At 38.4% G+C, this 17,102-nt stretch overlaps 2 protein-coding genes across 3 annotated transcripts in view; one reads left to right on the top strand and one right to left on the bottom strand.

The window, feature by feature from the left end:
• Nucleotides 1–17,102, bottom strand: part of LOC119910257 — a 17,249-nt gene extending 147 nt beyond the window's left edge. The window contains 24 exon segments of the mRNA XM_038728755.1: nt 215–348; nt 452–530; nt 653–735; nt 1,375–1,454; nt 2,483–2,520; nt 2,626–2,755; nt 3,325–3,370; nt 3,465–3,495; nt 3,679–3,798; nt 4,031–4,133; nt 8,971–9,079; nt 9,081–9,209; nt 9,759–9,821; nt 10,317–10,395; nt 10,591–10,673; nt 11,332–11,411; nt 11,933–11,970; nt 12,080–12,209; nt 12,780–12,825; nt 12,920–12,950; nt 13,135–13,254; nt 13,487–13,589; nt 15,055–15,284; nt 16,964–17,102. Of these exon segments, the coding sequence (XP_038584683.1) occupies nt 215–348; nt 452–530; nt 653–735; nt 1,375–1,454; nt 2,483–2,520; nt 2,626–2,755; nt 3,325–3,370; nt 3,465–3,495; nt 3,679–3,798; nt 4,031–4,133; nt 8,971–9,079; nt 9,081–9,209; nt 9,759–9,821; nt 10,317–10,395; nt 10,591–10,673; nt 11,332–11,411; nt 11,933–11,970; nt 12,080–12,209; nt 12,780–12,825; nt 12,920–12,950; nt 13,135–13,254; nt 13,487–13,589; nt 15,055–15,157 (1,958 nt within the window). The 5' untranslated portion in view covers nt 15,158–15,284; nt 16,964–17,102.
• nin (ninein (GSK3B interacting protein)) overlaps nt 16,958–17,102 on the top strand; it is a 30,044-nt gene continuing 29,899 nt past the window's right edge. For both annotated transcript variants that reach the window (XM_038728703.1, XM_038728704.1), the window contains exon 1: nt 16,958–17,095. The gene's annotated coding sequence lies outside the window, so the exon portion shown is untranslated. The remainder of the gene's footprint in view (nt 17,096–17,102) is intronic.

The raw sequence follows: 17,102 nt of genomic DNA, 5'->3' as shown, positions 1-17,102 counted from the left end.
TTTTGGTTTATGGGCAGGATTTACAAGAAAAACACATTTAAAACGTATTAAAAGACACATTCATTGTTAGACAAGCATCAGTTGTTGGTATAATTCATAAACTTTTTACCAGGATTGGCTGTTTTTGATGAAGTTTTTATACTTGTGTTTTCTTGTTTTTGCACGTTAGCACAACAGTTACTGTAAAATTTATATCAGTTTTGACTAAACTTACCCAACAACATTTGACAGATTGGGATCTAAGTAGATTTTGCCATGGGAGAATGCAAGATTTGCACTGTAGGAGATCATTTCAACCCGAACATTTGTGTTATATTTCTTCTTAGCCTGCAGTGATATCTGGTACAGCTAGAGACCATCAAAATGCAAAGTAATTCAGAAAGGAGGCAGCAACATCTGTTAGGAAATGATCTAAACACTGAAAGGAAGCACACATGAAGACCTACTGTACCTTTAGACCCATGTGATAAGGTATTACATTGTCATCCTCTGCATGCAGAATAAGAAGTGGACTGGTCAAGGCCTGTAAACTACGTAGATATTGGGGTAAAATATATATTCACAATCAGAGATAGTTGTCTTTAGCGGAATAAAATGTATTTAGCACCATTTAATAATTTATTTGCATGCACTTTTTTAAAAGCGTACTTACTTTTTATCGTTAGCAAATACAATGTTGTTCATCTCCAATATGTTCCAAAGCAAGCTATCAAATCCTGGAAGGAACCTGTAAATCTGGAAAAACCCAGTGTACAAATTGTGTAGCAATTTCTTGTGTACTGTAATAACATACAAATTTACATTTATTCATTTTAGCTGAAGCGACTTACAATTGCTATACATTTCAGAGGTCACATGCCGCTGGAGCAACTAGGGGTTAAGTGTCTTGCTATGAAATAATTTCAGAAAAGTGTTTAGTGAGCTGTGTGTGGTTTTTGTTGAGCGATTTCCACATGGTAAACAAAATCAATTTCAAAATATTTTCATTTCAAGCCTTTTTACTGTTTTTAGTCTAACTGTGTGCCACAGTTGAGCTTGAATAGAGTAAAGTAAAATATGAGCTGTGGTTTCTCAGTGGTCCTGTCATATAAACACAATTTATGGGTTCAAATCCATCAAATCTTTGACTTTTATTCCATCTCTCTTTCCCCAGTTTTTTCCTGTTCCCTCAGCTTCTGTACAGTCTCTTTAAAAATCCCCTGTAATCTTTGTATTTATTTATTTACTATTTGCTATAGCTGTAAATGTTCATGTCTTTGTATTTGCACATGACAGTTTTTTGAAACAAGATATTATTTTGCCAGCTGTGTTGTCGTGGATTAACAAACACACTGAGGGGTTACAGACAGACAAAAACGCAACAACTGGCCTCACCTTAGTGAACGGGTGGATGGCTACAGCTTCTCCAATACTTGTGTATGGAGCTTCAAGGATTAGAGCGTCAACAACAGACCCTGATATTAAAGACAAAAACAAAAATGAAAATAAATCAGATTATAAAACAAACAAAAAATATGGATGGATGGGGAATTCCTTTTAAATGTCACGGCTTATTAAGGCAATATTTATGGACTTCCTTGTGTAATCTAATGTATTGTAGACTAATGTTCACATGAAATGCAGTGTATAGTTCACAGTTCCAATTCTCCTGCCCTTACAGGCCCTGCACACCCACACAATAGTTTTGAGTTATTCTGACTGATTAGACATCTTCTCCTCTGCAACAAAACTAAAATCGGAGTGAGGAAAAAGTCAATCAAACAGTATCTACACCGCAACACAGCATTGTGAAGAGGTCTAATCAGCCAAAATAATTCTACTCACCTGTGTGGGTTAAATATGATAAGTCAAGGCCCTTTAAATACTCGTTACGGCTTCCGCTACCACCCGTCTGTAATTTACCTGTGCATGTGTGTCTATTATGCTGAGCAGGCTGTGCAAACCCACACTGTGGATTGGCTGTGTGGTCAAGAAAAGTTCCGCCTACCCGACCCAACTAGCTTACCTTCGATGACACATGTCTCAGAACTTGTTGTGTTCAGTTTGTGGTGTTTGTTGCTTAGTCTTAGTAGCCATTGTTGTACTTGGCTTTGTTAAAACTGTGTGAAGGTAATGAAGTGGGCCAGGGATTAAGATCTAAAAACTGACACCATTATTACACTCACAGTTTTGTTTCATTTCCACTAGGTTCTAGGCTGTGCGCTTTGTGTTTTGCAACGTATTTTAGTTAGAGGTTTTTGGTTTACCCTTTCATTTTACCTGTAGTTAGATTAGTAATCCCCCTTTTGAGGACCTCCTTTTGTTATAGGCCTATTCCTTTGTTGATTTCCACAACACCTGTTGGCCCATTTTCTGTTGTGAGCTCTGTGCAACCCTGTTTCAAATAAATATCCTTTCATATACCAAATAGGGCCTACATCTGGTTTATGTTTATGTCCTGATACCCCTAGACACCTCGGGACGTAACAACTTTTTTCCCCACCTTGCTCTTGTACTTTCACTGCAGTATTAGTCACAACCCTACAAGAAAACAAAAAAAGAGTTGGCTTTACACATTTTTTACTCAATATTTCCAGTTGTCTCTATTAGTGTTGTAGACAGTGGTTAGTCTGAAAAGAAACTGACCCAGAGCCAAGCGAGTGTCCCCACAGACAGACAACACCCCCTCTGCTTTGTTTCTTTACCCAGTTGTACAGGTAGAGGGCATCACTGGTCAATCCAGCTTCACTTGGCTCCCCAGTGGAGTCTCCAAAACCTCATTAGAAGACATACAAACATTTAAAAATGATCACTTCCTCACTGTTGTATGTGTAATAACAATAATAATTTTATTCTCTTCTTTTTTTCTTTCTATTCGTTTGACCAGTACCTAGCAAGGACAGACTTTTGCTAAAAGGTAACACAATACAGATATCACTATAAAGTACTGTTATTATATCAAATAAGGAAACATTTTATATGTTTGCATGAACAAATAAATATATTCATTTTGTTTTCCAGAAAGTCATTTACAGACAAAGAAATGTACAGTATGTTATCCTATAGAGTGAGAGGTCTAAATGAAACCGCACATGAACAAACTGTTTGGGATTTGGAGGGGATGATGCTGCATAAAAAGTAATGTCAGCACCAATCAGAGACCAAGATATTTTCTGTAGCAGACTTCTGAATCATGTCATCAGTTCATAATCATGTTTATGAGTAAACCTCATAAAATTAGCAATTATCTAGTTGATGAAACAAGTATGTATTTTGAGCTGTTAAAGAGTGCCAGGACCCCAAAAATGAACATTAGTTTTAAGATTAAATTGTATTGTTTCTTACCTCTGTAGTCTAGAGATAAGACATGATACCCTGCAGCACTTAAAATCTGAAAAAAAACATACAGAAATCAAAATTTCATCTAAAGCTGAAAGTCAAAACTTTTCAACAAAATTGAAAATGTTTTAGAAGAGAAACCATACCTTCATCAGTTCAACTCTGTGATTCAAGGCCCTGCATAAATGACATGAGAATATGAATGAATACAAACAAACAGTGGCTTTCAGACTGATTGACTCTGACTCACAAACCCTTGTGAACATTCATTGTGCCTGTGGATTAACCCAGTGGCCTTTGAAACCCACTAGACTCCATTAGGATCAATTGATGGTCTCTATCCTGCTGCTCTCTCCCCACCTGGTCCCTATGTTGCCATGAAGATAGATAATAACAGGACGGCCGTCTCCCAGAGTCTCCCGGTACCACTTAGGGCTTCTCCCCACGGCCTCCTCCCATTGGCTGGCAGGGAGTGTATGCCTATGAGACACAAAGATAGTGAGTGAGAGAGGAGAAAGACTGAGCTGCACAAACAACTACGCTTGTGTTTTAAGATATACAGTAAGCTTTTCAAGTGGTCTTGTGCAGATGAATGAGAAGATTGTGGTCCTATACACTCAGGAGACACCTGTACCGAATATGCATGGGCTTGTGGTATTTCCAAGTATTGATGCACTTAAATGGACAAAACAGGGACCCTCAAATTACCTACCAGACACCCACTGAGACACCCTCCTCTGTGTCGAGGTAGAAGTTGCATGTGTGGTTCAGCACATCTTCAGGTCGGCCAAGATCCACAAAGAGTGGAAACCTCACTGCAGCAGGGCACACAAGGTCAGTATGAATTTTGGATACCGCATAGTATTTTGTCATATAATGTCATATTGTATCACATCATATCGCATTTCAGTGCTTTATATTATCATATCGTAATGTATTAAATTGCATTGTGTAGTGTATCAGATTGTATCGAATCGTATTGTATCACATCTTTTCGTATCGTATCATAATCTATTGCATTAGTGTATAAGATTGTATCGTAAAGAATAGTATTGTATTGAATCGTTTAATATCATATCACATTGTATCACATCTTATAGTATCGTATTGTATTAGACATGTTATCCTATGCATCATACTGTTATGAGTTTAGTTTTGGGTTATGTTTGAGCTGTATTTTTCCCTGTGTGTTTCCGGTTTTTGCCATTGTTTCATGTGTCCTTGTGTTGTGTCTCTGTTTCTCTCGTTTAGTTTATGTTTAGTATTTACCTTTGGTCTATGTACTTCTGTGTTGTTTTGCCCTTGTCTGCTCTGTGTTCTCTTTAATCCCAGCTTCAGTCTGTATTCATTGTTGGTTGCAGTTCTTGGTGATCTGTTATGTGTTCAGTAACCTGTGTCATGTCTGTTCCCCCAGTTATCACTCTGAATGCCAGTCTCTCTGTTTTCCCCTGCTCTCTCTCTGCCTGCCTGTGTCTCGTTAGCCTCATGTCCCTCACCTGTGTACCTCCTCCCAGCTCGTTGACCCTGTGTGTGTTTGTGTGTGTGTATATCCTTGCTTGTTTCCCTCAGTCTTTTTCTGGTCATTGTAGTGTTGTAGCTCATTCTGTCTTGTCCTGTCCTGTCCTGTTACCTGTTGTATTTTGGATTATACCCGTTCTGGATGTTCTGTTGGATTTGTCGCAGCCACTCTGCCAATAAGTGTGCTTGGCTTTTGTTTGTTTAAATAAACCTTTTGAACTGTACCTCCTCTGCTATGCATCATGCATTTGGGTCCACCAACCTTCTCCACACCACAAACCATAACACATACTCATTGCATCTCATCGAATCTAATCAGGCTGTGCACTATCTTTTTTATGGATTTGTCACAACATGCCATTGTTGTTTTTTTTGTTACAATAATGCACTGCTTTTTGTCATTCTGCTGAAAACCAAGCAGAAATGGGTCAGGCAAATTCTAATGTTTAATCTAAAGTTCAATCGAATGTTGTATGAGCCATTTGGTTAATTATTCTTTGTGTTGCTCTAACAAACAGCTATTGTTTATGACATTTAAAATATAAATATATAAAGATATATACTGTATATGTATTTATATATACAGTAAATATACCAGTGAGCCCTGTAGAATCCACCGTTGTACTGGAAGTAGGTGGTGTTTAGACAGAGGTCGAGTAATTTGCAGATTTGGTCAGGGCTGAGGCTAGTTCTGTTGTCCAGGGTGTTGTCTTGTGTTAGCCGTTTCCTAACGGTTTCTACTGCCTCTATGGTGGGGATGCAGGTGAACAAAGAAGTCACGTCATAGGATACCATGGTTTCATCTGGATCCAGTTTTAGTCCTCGAACTTTGTTTACAAAGTCAATAGAGTTTTGGACGTGGTGAGGCGTGTTTCCCACCAATGGAGCTAAGATGGTGTAAATGTGTTTGGCAATGTTGTAGGTGACCGAGTTAGTGCTGCTGATAATCGGCCTGAGTGGGGCTCCTTCTTTGTGTATCTTGGGTAGTCCATAAATGCATGGAATGGCTTCTCCAGGATACAAACGGTAATATTGTTCACGGGTGATGGTGTTGTCCTTCTATGGCCTTTTTCTTGTATCCGCTGGTTGGGTCTTGTCTCAGTGTCTCATACGTGTTTGTGTCCATTAGTAGTGTGTTGACTTTGTTCTGGTAGTCAGCTGTGTTAAGTACTACCGTGCATCTTCCTTTGTCAGCAGGTAGGATAGTGATATTTTGATCCTTGCTCAGAGATGTCACAGCCTTCCTTTCTTGGATGGTGAGGTTGGAAGGGGGGGCCTTCGCATTCGAAAGGGCTGCAGATATCTTTAGTCTGAGCTGTTCCGCTTCTGTTTCTGTTAATTTGTTTTTCCTAATGGCCGATTCTGTGGCTGTGATGAGGTCTACTATCGGTAGTTGCTGTGGTGTAATGGCGAAGTTTAATCCTTTGGCCAGAACGTCTTTCTCTGGTTGGGTGAGTTCCCTATCTGACAAGTTTTTCACCCATCTGTTGTCTGTTTCAAGTGTTGTGGGGTTATTGTCCTTTCTCCTCCAAGACAATTCTCCTGTTCTGTTAGTGCAGCTTGCTCTGGACTGTAGGTTTTGGAATTTCCGGGTCTGTCTTTCTTTGCTCTTGTTGTGCTGAGATAGCTGTGCTTTCTTGATGAAGTCCATGACCTTTCTCAGTGATGTACTGGGCAGATATGTTTCAAGTTTGTGGTGTATGTTGTCCATTTCTTTGTTCAGGGCTTCAATAGTGAAGTGTATCTGTCTCACTCTCTCATTCAGTAGCTGGTGTTGTGCTTTCTCCAGGATTATTCCGGCTCTGTGTCCTTTTACCGTGGAGCCTAAGTGTAGGCTGTTGGGAATAAGTTTGTGTTGTCGGCATCTCAGGTTGAATCGTAGGTGATTCCTGTAGTCTGCAATTTTCCTGGCTGTGCTTTCATACTCCCGTACCAATCTGAGGGTGTTCATCCCAAAATGATTAGCAAGATGTCTATGAAGATTCTCAGTCATCCAGGTCATAGTTATCCAACGAAGGTTAAAATCAAGGGCAACTGGACTTGGTTGAAGATACTGGAAGACGTTTCGTCCCTCATCCAAAGGACTTCTTCAGTTCTGACTGACTGGCAGGGAAACTCAGCTATTTAACCTCAGTGGGGTTGTTATCCCGGGTCATCGATACCGCTGGTTCGTTAGTGTTCCTTGTTGCTGTGACGACAGTCGTTACAGTCGTTAAGACTACCTGTGGCCAAGACTGAATGACCATCGTTGGTATCTTCACCTGAGGTCAATAGGTTACGTTTGTTGAGTTTCCTGGGAAGTGATGAAAGGACAGCATTGTAAGTGGTGGCGTAGACCCCCTCCCCTGTTCAATGACGGCTTCTCGACCCTGGTGTAGATGGCTTCCTTGACACCTCTTTCAAACCATTCATCTTCTCTGTCTAAAATGTGCACCTGGTGGTCCTCAAACGAGTGTCCTCTGTCCTTCAGATGTAAGTAGACTGCAGAGTCTTGACCTGAGGAGTTGGCCCTTCTGTGTTGAGCCATGCGTTTGTGTAGTGGTTGTTTAGTCTCCCCAATATACAGGTCTGTGCATTCCTCACTGCATTGGACCGCATACACTAGATTGCTTTTCTTGTGTTTGGGTGTGCGGTCTTTGGGGTGGACCAGCATCTGTCTTAGTGTGTTCTTGGGTTTAAAAAACACAGGGATGTTATGTTTGTTGAAAATCCTCCTGAGTTTCTCTGATACTCCAGACACGTATGGAATCACAATGTTGTTGCGTTTGACCTTCTTTTCCTCCTCCCCTGTAGTTTTGTTCTTCTTGGATCTTGTGGCTGTCTTCACAAAGGTCCATTTAGGGTATCCACAGGCTGTAAGTGCCCCCTTCAGGTGGTTCTGTTCCTTCTCTCTGGCTTGGGCGCTTGTTGGTATGTTTTCTGCTCTGTGGTGCAGTGTTCTCATGACCCCTAGCTTGTGCTCCAGTGGGTGGTGTGAATCGAAGAGTAGGTATTGGTCTGTGTGTGTGGGTTTTCTGTAAACACCAATCTGCAGGCTCCTGTCCTCTTCAATGTGTACAGCGCAGTCCAGGAAGGCCAAACTGTTGTTGTGAACATCTTCTCGTGTGAACTTGATGTTACTGTCCACAGAGTTGATGTGTTCTGTGAAGGCTTGCACTTCCTGGCTTTTAATTTTGACCCAGGTGTCGTCCACATATCTGTACCAGTGGCTCGGTGCTATTCCTCTGAAGGAGTTGAGGGCTTTATTCTCCACTTCTTCCATGTAGATGTTTGCCACAATCGGGGATACCGGTGAGCCCATGGCACAGCCATGCTTCTGTCTGTAGAATCCACCGTTGTACTGGAAGTAGGTGGTGTTTAGACAGAGGTCGAGTAATTTGCAGATTTGGTCAGGGCTGAGGCTAGTTCTGTTGTCCAGAGTGTTGTCTTGTGTTAGCCGTTTCCTATTTTATTTCAGTGGAATCATATTGTAGTGCTATGACTGATTGATTATTGTTTTACAAATTTATTTCATTGTAATAAATTTTTCCAATTAAATCGTAATGTATAACTAACAAAATGTGTTATTACAGCTTTTTTTTTAACAGAGTAACATTGAACAATCATTTGTTTTACTTTGTTGTGATTTGGCATATATTTACCATGTTGTGATATAAACACAATCTTGATATCAGATAAATATTTTTATTATCATAATAATGATTTCATGTATGTAATCTTTGGTAAAAGAAGAAAAAATGTAAAAACCTTACTATTGTGTTTAACTGTATTATATTGTTGTAGGTCTTACAATTACTGTTGCATGTCGTTCAAAATCTGTGGAACAACGCAGTCATTGTCATCTGGATTTGTCACAACGTGCCATTGTTGTTTTTTTTGTTACAATAATGCACTGCTTTTTGTCATGCTGCTGAAAACCAAGCAGAAATGGGTCAGGCAAATTCTAATTTTTAATCTAAAGTTCAATCACATGTTGTATGAGCCATTTGGTTAATTATTCTTTGTGTTGCTCTAACAAACAGCTATTGTTTATGACATTTAAAATATAAATATATAAAGATATATACTGTATATGTATTTATATATACAGTAAATATAAAATGTACATTGAATAAAGATGCTAGACTGACTTACACAAGTGAGAAAATATGACGTGGCCCAATATCCAGGGGAAAATGTAGAGAACGACAGGGACTGAGACATACACAGTGATCAGAAATAACACAGCTCTCTTCATTGCTGCCTCAGGTGTAATTATTTCTCTTCTGCAGCCACAAAATCTGCCGCGCTGTCCAAACAGTGAGTTTCCTTTTCCTTATTTCAGTCTTGAAACTGTGGGACAATCCAGCTGAGCTCTCCTCCAGACAACGAGACTGTTTTGAAATAGACAAATAGGTCAAATAGGTTTTGAAAGAGCAAATAAGTCAAAGCTCAACTGAGACTATCGTGTCCTCTGCTGCTATTGGTTTATATTTTATCCAGTAATTCAAACATATATTAAAGGAGAAATTGTGTTAGCTACTTAGGCTACTTTAGTACAGCATGACGTATATTTCTTTCTGAAATGTAGTATAAAGGAGCATAAAATGGAAATACTCGAGTACACCAAGATCCATTGGGGGAAAGCAACTACTATGCACAAGTACATTGATATTTTATGTAACTAACTATAACTTTATACTTCTATTCCACCACAAACATTTGACAGCTTTACTTTTCAGATGCAGATATTACATAAAAACACATATAATAAGTTTATAAAATACAAAACATTGTTGAAGCTTAAACCAGTGACATTATGTTAGTTTTGAAGGGTTAACATACTTCACTTGTGATCTACAGTATTTTGTCCGAGTGTTGAAATAAAAAGGTATTCTGCCATGTGTGAAAATGCTTGTGTTTCCGTTTTTATTCACACACACCGAGCAAAATGAAGACTGCAGGAGGGAGAGCCAATCTACTGTCTCAGGTTTTGAAGAAATTTCCTGCAACAAAAACAGATGAAATATTACAAAGTTTCTGAGGGTTTTTGGTTTATGGGCAGGATTTACAAGAAAATCACATTTAAAACGTATTAAAAGACAAATTCATTGTTAGACAAGCAACACTTGTTGGTATAATTCATAAACTTTTTACCAGGATTGGCTGTTTTTGATTAAGTTTTTATACATGTTTTCTTGTTTTTGCACGTTAGCACAACAGTTATTGTAAAATTTATATCAGTTTTGACTAAACTTACCCAATAACATTTGACAGATTGGGATCTAAGTAGATGCTGCGGTGGGAGAATGCAAGATTTGCACTGTAGGAGATCATTTCAACCCGAACATTTGTGTTATATTTCTTCTTAGCCTGCAGTGATAACTGGTACAGCTAGAGACCATCAAAATCAAAGCAAAGTAATTCAGAAAGGAGGCAGCAACATCTGTTAGGAAATTATCTAAACACTGAAAGGAAGCACACATGAAGACCTACTGTACCTTTAGACCCATGTGATAAGGTATTATATTGTCATCCTCTGCATGCAGAATAAGAAGTGGACTGGTCAAGGCCTGTAAACTGCGTAGATATTGGGGTAAAATATATATTCACAATCAGAGATAGTTGTCTTTAGCGGAATAAAATGTATTTAGCACCATTTAGTCATTTGTTTGCATGCTGCTCTCTGCTTACTTATTTGAGTTTTTAAAAGCTGAAAAAATTAATAAATCAAGAAGTAGAAAAAGCTAAGCACTTTTTTAAAAGCGTACTTACTTTTTATCGTTAGCAAATACAATGTTGTTCATCTCCAATATGTTCCAAAGCAAGCTATCAAATCCTGGAAGGAACATGTACATCTGGAAAAACACAGTGTACAAATTGTGTAGCAATATTTAGCAATTTCCTGTGTACTGTAATAACATACAAATGCTTGCAGAACAGAAATGCTTATTTGGTTATTATCAGTTGACTTTGTGAATGTATGGATTTAGAGGATAAGATGACTAAATTACTAATTTCATATAAAAGATAGAAGCATATGGATACAGAAAGTGTTCAGTGAGCTGTGTGTGGTTTTTGTTGAGCGATTTCCACATGGTAAACAAAATCAATTTCACAATATTTTCATTTCAAGCCTTTTTACTGTTTTTAGTCTAACTGTGTGTCACAGTTGAGCTTGAATAGAGTAAAGTAAAATATGAGCTGTGGTTGCTCAGTGGTCCTGTCATATAAACATGATTTTTGGGTTCAAATCCATCAAATCTTTGACTTTTATTCCATCTCTCTTTCCCCAGTTTTTTCCTGTTCCCTCAGCCTCTGTACAGTCTCTTTAAAAATCCCCTGTAATCTTTGTATTTATTTATTTACTATTTGCTATAGCTGTAAATGTTCATGTCTTTGTATTTGCACATGACAGTCTTTTTAACAAGATATAATTTAGCCAGCTGCGTTGTTGTGGATTGACAAACACACTGAGGGGTTACAGACAGACAAAAATGCAACAACTGGCCTCACCTTAGTGAGCGGGTGGATGGCTACGACTTCTCCAATCCTTGTGTATGGAGCTTCAAGGATTAGAGCATCAACAACAGACCCTGATATTAAAAACAAACATGAAGATAAGACATATTATAAAATAAACAAAAAATATTGATGGATGGGGAATTAAGTTTAAATGTCATGGCTTGTTAAGGCAATATTTATGAAATTCATAGTGTAATCTAATGTGTTGTAGACTAATGTTCACATGAAATGCAGATTATAGTTCACAATTTTCAGTTTAAGTTTTCATCTCTTGCAATCAGTCTCCTACCCTTACAGGCCCTGCACATCCATGCAGTTGTTTTGAGTTATTCTGACTGATTAGATATCTGCTCAGGTGCAACAAAACTAAAATAGGAGTATGGAAAAGGTCAGTCAAACAGTATCTACACCGCAACACAGCATTGTGAAGAGGTCTAATCAGCCAAAATAATTCGCCTGTGTGGGTTAAATATGGCCAGTCAAGGCCCTTTAAATACTCGTTACGGCTGCCGCCACCACCCGTCTGTAATTTACCTGTGCATGCATGTCTATTATGCTGAGCAGGCCCTTTAAGTACTTTTTTAGTACACACCTTGCTCTTGTACTTTCACTGCAGTATTGGTCGCAACCCTACAAGAAAACAAAAAAAAGAGTTGGCTTTACACATTTTTTACTCAATGTTTCCAGTTGTCTCTATTAGTGTCGTAGACAGTGGTTAGAAGTCTGGAGAGAAACTGACCCAGAGCCAAGCGAGTGTCCCCACAGACAGACAACACCCCCTCTGCTTTGTTTCTTTACCCAGTTGTACAGGTAGAGGGCATCACTGGTCAATCCAGCTTCACTTGGCTCCCCAGTGGAGTCTCCAAAACCTCATTAGAAGACATACAAACATTTAAAAATGATCACTTCCTCACTGTTGTATGTGTAATAATAATAATAATTTTATTCTCTTTTTTTTCTTCTTTCTATTCGTTTGACCAGTACCTAGCAAGGACAGACTTTTGCTAAAAGGTAACACAATACAGATATCACTATAAAGTACTGTTATTATATCAAATAAGGAAACATTTTATATGTTTGCATGAACAAATAAATATATTCATTTTGTTTTCCAGAAAGTCATTTACAGACAAAGAAATGTACAGTATGTTATCCTATAGAGTGAGAGGTCTAAATGAAACCGCACATGAACAAACTGTTTGGGATTTGGAGGGGGTGATGCTGCATAAAAAGTAATGTCAGCACCAATCAGAGACCAAGATATTTTCTGTAGCAGACTTCTGAATCATGTCATCAGTTCATAATCATGTTTATGAGTAAACCTCATAAAATTAGCAATTATCTAGTTGATGAAACAAGTATGTATTTTGAGCTGTTAAAGAGTGCCAGGACCCCAAAAATGAACATTAGTTTTAAGATTAAATTGTATTGTTTCTTACCTCTGTAGTCTAGAGATAAGACATGATACCCTGCAGCACTTAAAATCTGAAAAAAAACATACAGAAATCAAAATTTCATCTAAAGCTGAAAGTCAAAACTTTTCAACAAAATTGAAAATGTTTTAGAAGAGAAACCATACCTTCATCAGTTCAACTCTGTGATTCAAGGCCCTGCATAAATGACATGAGAATATGAATGAATACAAACAAACAGTGGCTTTCAGACTGATTGACTCTGACTCACAAACCCTTGTGAACATTCATTGTGCCTGTGGATTAACCCAGAGGCCTTTGAAACCCACTAGACTCCATTAGGATCAATTCGATGGTCTCTATCCTGCTGCTCTCTCCCCACCTGGTCCCTATGTTGCCATGAAGATAGATAATAACAGGACGGCCGTCTCCCAGAGTCTCCCGGTACCACTTAGGGCTTCTCCCCACGGCCTCCTCCCATTGGCTGGCAGGGAGTGTATGCCTATGAGACACAAAGATAGAGAGTGAGAGAGGAGAAAGACTGAGCTGCACAAACAACTACGCTTGTGTTTTAAGATATACAGTAAGCTTTTCAAGTGGTCTTGTGCAGATGAATGAGAAGATTGTGGTCCTATACACTCAGGAGACACCTGTACCGAATATGCATGGGCTTGTGGTATTTTCAAGTACTGATGCACTTAAATGGACAAAACAGGGACCCTCAAATTACCTACCAGACACCCACTGAGACACCCTCCTCTGTGTCGAGGTAGAAGTTGCATGTGTGGTTCAGCACATCTTCAGGTCGGCCAAGATCCACAAAGAGTGGAAACCTCACTGCAGCAGGGCACACAAGGTCAGTATGAATTTTTGGATACCGCATAGTATTTTATCATATAATGTCATATTGTATCACATCATATCGCATTTTATTGCTTTATATTATCATATCGTAATGTATTGCATTGCAATGTATAGTGTATCAGATTGTTTCATAAAGAATAGTATTGTATTGAATCGTTTCATATCATCTCACATTGTATCACATGTTATCCTATGCATCATACTCTCATACATCATATCTAATCAGGCTGTGCAATATCTTTTTTATAATCTTTATTTCTATGACTGATTATTGTTTTACAAAATTATTTCGTCATAATCAATTATCCCAATTAAATCGTAATGTATAACTAACAAAAATGTATTATTACAGCTTTTTTTTTTAACAGAGGAACATTGAACAATCATTTGTTTTACTTTGTGATTTGGCATATACTTACTATTACTATTACTTACTATTATACTACCATGTCGTGATATAAACACAATAGTGATATCAGATAAATATTTTTATTTATATCATAATATTGAAGAAATTTTTTGTGATTAGACTAGACAGTGAAAATCTGAAGTCGGTCAGACTAATTCTCTAAGAAGTTTGTTAAAGTATGGAGTGTGTAAATCATCCAAAAATTACCATAATATTCAAAATGGCTGACTTAGGGCATTGCTCCAAGAGGCTTTTTGGTACATTTGGACATGATACATGTGCCACAGAAATTTCATACATGTAGGTGAAACATGCTGCGGGGGCTGCTTCGTTAAAGGTCATTTCCTGTTGCCAGCAGGTGGCGCTATGACTTTGAGTGAATGTTGGCATATTGATGTGCTCAGGGTGAGACTGTTTTCATACATGTCAAATTTGGTAAAGATGTGAGCATGTACACTGAAGTCACAACAACTTCTTGTTTTGTGGCAAATCATCGATTTTGGACGCCACGGGCACGCTGTTCCACGAAAAAGCCGTTTGTACAAATTTTAATTGTCAATGGGTTTAGACTGCACAGAAAAAAAATCTGAAGTCTGTCAGATTAATTGTGTAGGAGTTCGTTAAATTATGCACCCTGTAAATGGTATAGAATTGCACTTTCCGTTCAAAATGGCGGACTTCCTGTTGCATTAAGGGTATGGGTCCTTGAGGCGTTTTTGTGTGTCTTGATATGATACATCTCCCCACCAAATGTCGTACATGTATGTTGAACGTGGCTAATTTATTTTAAATTTTGTAGGTGGCGCTAGCGAGCCATTTTGCCACACCCATGTGCAGGACCCATAAAATACAAAAACTTTTGCCACTTCTGACATGTGTGCAAAGTTTGGTGAGCATGTTTAGGCCGCCAAAAATGAGGTTACCATGCCGAAAAAAGAAAAAATATAATTACAATGTCCTTGGGGGGCCTCGCATGTTTCATGCTCGGGTCCTTATAAACATGCTGGATTGAAAACACAAATTACTTACACAAGTGAGAAAATATGGCATGGCCCAGTGTCCAGGGAAAGAGGTAGAGAACGAGAGGGACTGAGACATACACAGTGATCAGAAATAACACAGCTCTCTTCATTGCTGCCTCAGGTGTAATTATTTCTCTTCTGCAAAATCTGCCCCGCTGTCCAAACAGTGAGTTTCCTTTTCCTTGTTTCAATCTTGAAACTGTGAAGCAATCCGGCTGAGCTCTCCTCCTGACGAGACTGTTTTGAAATAAAGAGCAAAGAGGTCAATGTTCAACTGAAACTATTGTGTCCTCTGCTGCTATTGGTTTATATTTTATCAAGTAATTCAAACATGTAGTAAAGGAGAAATTCCAAGGAAGCAGAAGCCTTTTTTCTTAAAGCAGCATGACAACACAGGATACAGATACGTTACAACAAAGCAACTGCAAATGTATAAATGGATGTGGGATCATCCGTGTGTGATGTGCAACAAGTCACAAACAAATAAATATAGTAAAATACATGAGAACAAACATTTGGCGATTCAAAAGCCCCTCTGACCTAAATAATGCTACTCCAAACAACAAGACAGAACACACCCAGCTGTCTGTTCACTGGGGCCATTGCAAGGTATTGTGGGTAGTGCAGTTCTTTGACATTACCTTTTTTAATGTTTATTTTTTAATATATCTTTATATTTCTTACCCACCTGTGAACTTTGAAGTCGGTTGACAAACAGTGGCCACATTACCAACCAGACCAAGTATATTCAAAGGTTTACTCATGTAAAAGCACAGCGTTATCAGAAAAATGTACTTTCAGTATCCAAAGTAAACTTACTCATAATCCAGAATGGTCCTTAATGGTGTTATATTATTGGATTATAATTGAAACATGAATTTATAAGCAAAATGTGAATGTTGCAGATGGTGGCATTAATTTTAAGTACTTAATATACTTTGGGGTAATTTAATGTATAACAATGCATATTTGTTGATTGTGTGTAAAATATTCACCTGAAAGTAGCTGTCAAATAAATTTAGTAGAGCATAAAGTATAATATTTCCTTCTAAAATGTTTTCAGATCAAGATATTACATAAAAAACACATATGTTAAGTTTATAAAATACAAAACATTGTTAAAGCTTAAACCAGTGGTTCCAAACTTTTCATTTCAGATCTATGACATTATGTTAGTTGTTGAAGGGTTATTGATATTTTTCCTATAAAACTCCAACATGGTTGTATTTCATTAACTATTTTAAGGTTAAAAAACGCAAAATTATTAAACATTTCCCCGAAAAAGTTTAATACAACTGTGTGTAGGTCTATCAGAACTTCCATTCCCCACCTGTCCCATCAATTATCTCAAGACCTCTTAGGTTTATCTGGTGGCCCTTTAGAGGGGCCCGATCCCCAGATCCAGCCAACCACTGGACTAAACTACTAAACTGTATATAAAGTAGTAAGCTAGCTCCCCCTCAACTAGCTACAACAGTAAAATGCTGCTTACACACTGATGTATCCGTATTAACAGTCTAATATAAAAATGCGCCAGGTCTGTAGAACCAGTACATTTATTTTGATACTTTAAGTACATTTTGTCTTGGGCATGACTGGTTAAATTATCTAACAATACCGGTAATAACAGGAACCTCTCTTTATGTTTTAAAGAAGGGAATTATTATATGAACTGTGGCCAGTCAGGCCCTCGCAGGCTCTCGGTCACCGCCCCTTCCTCTATCGGGCGCTTTTCAAAATCCGCTACAGCCCAGAGGAGGATGATACACAGCCGAGGACACAAAGCAGCCGCCAGACTAAGCAACAAACTCTCCGATGCTGCTTGCAAGTACAAAAAGCCCCCAGCAAACCGAATGCATCGTCAAGCTAACAGTTAGCTAACAGCTTCTCTGTCTTTTTGGAAAGGATTGCATTACCTGCAAAGGGAACCGCGACAACGACTACGGGAGGAATGTTGTAAAAGTTGATTTATACCCACGTTTAGTTAACTTAAACACCATATTTCAGGTGGAAGAGGAGCCAGCTATCGTCCAAGTTCAGAGACTTTGGTAAGTG

The sequence above is a fragment of the Micropterus salmoides genome, unplaced genomic scaffold (assembly GCF_014851395.1).
Source record: "Micropterus salmoides isolate LMB-PRFRI ecotype aquatic unplaced genomic scaffold, ASM1485139v1 Ms_hic_scaffold_19, whole genome shotgun sequence".
NCBI classification, from domain to species: domain Eukaryota; kingdom Metazoa; phylum Chordata; class Actinopteri; order Centrarchiformes; family Centrarchidae; genus Micropterus; species Micropterus salmoides.
Note: the sequence above shows the minus strand (reverse complement) of the source record. Positions and strands in the feature narration are given on the sequence as shown.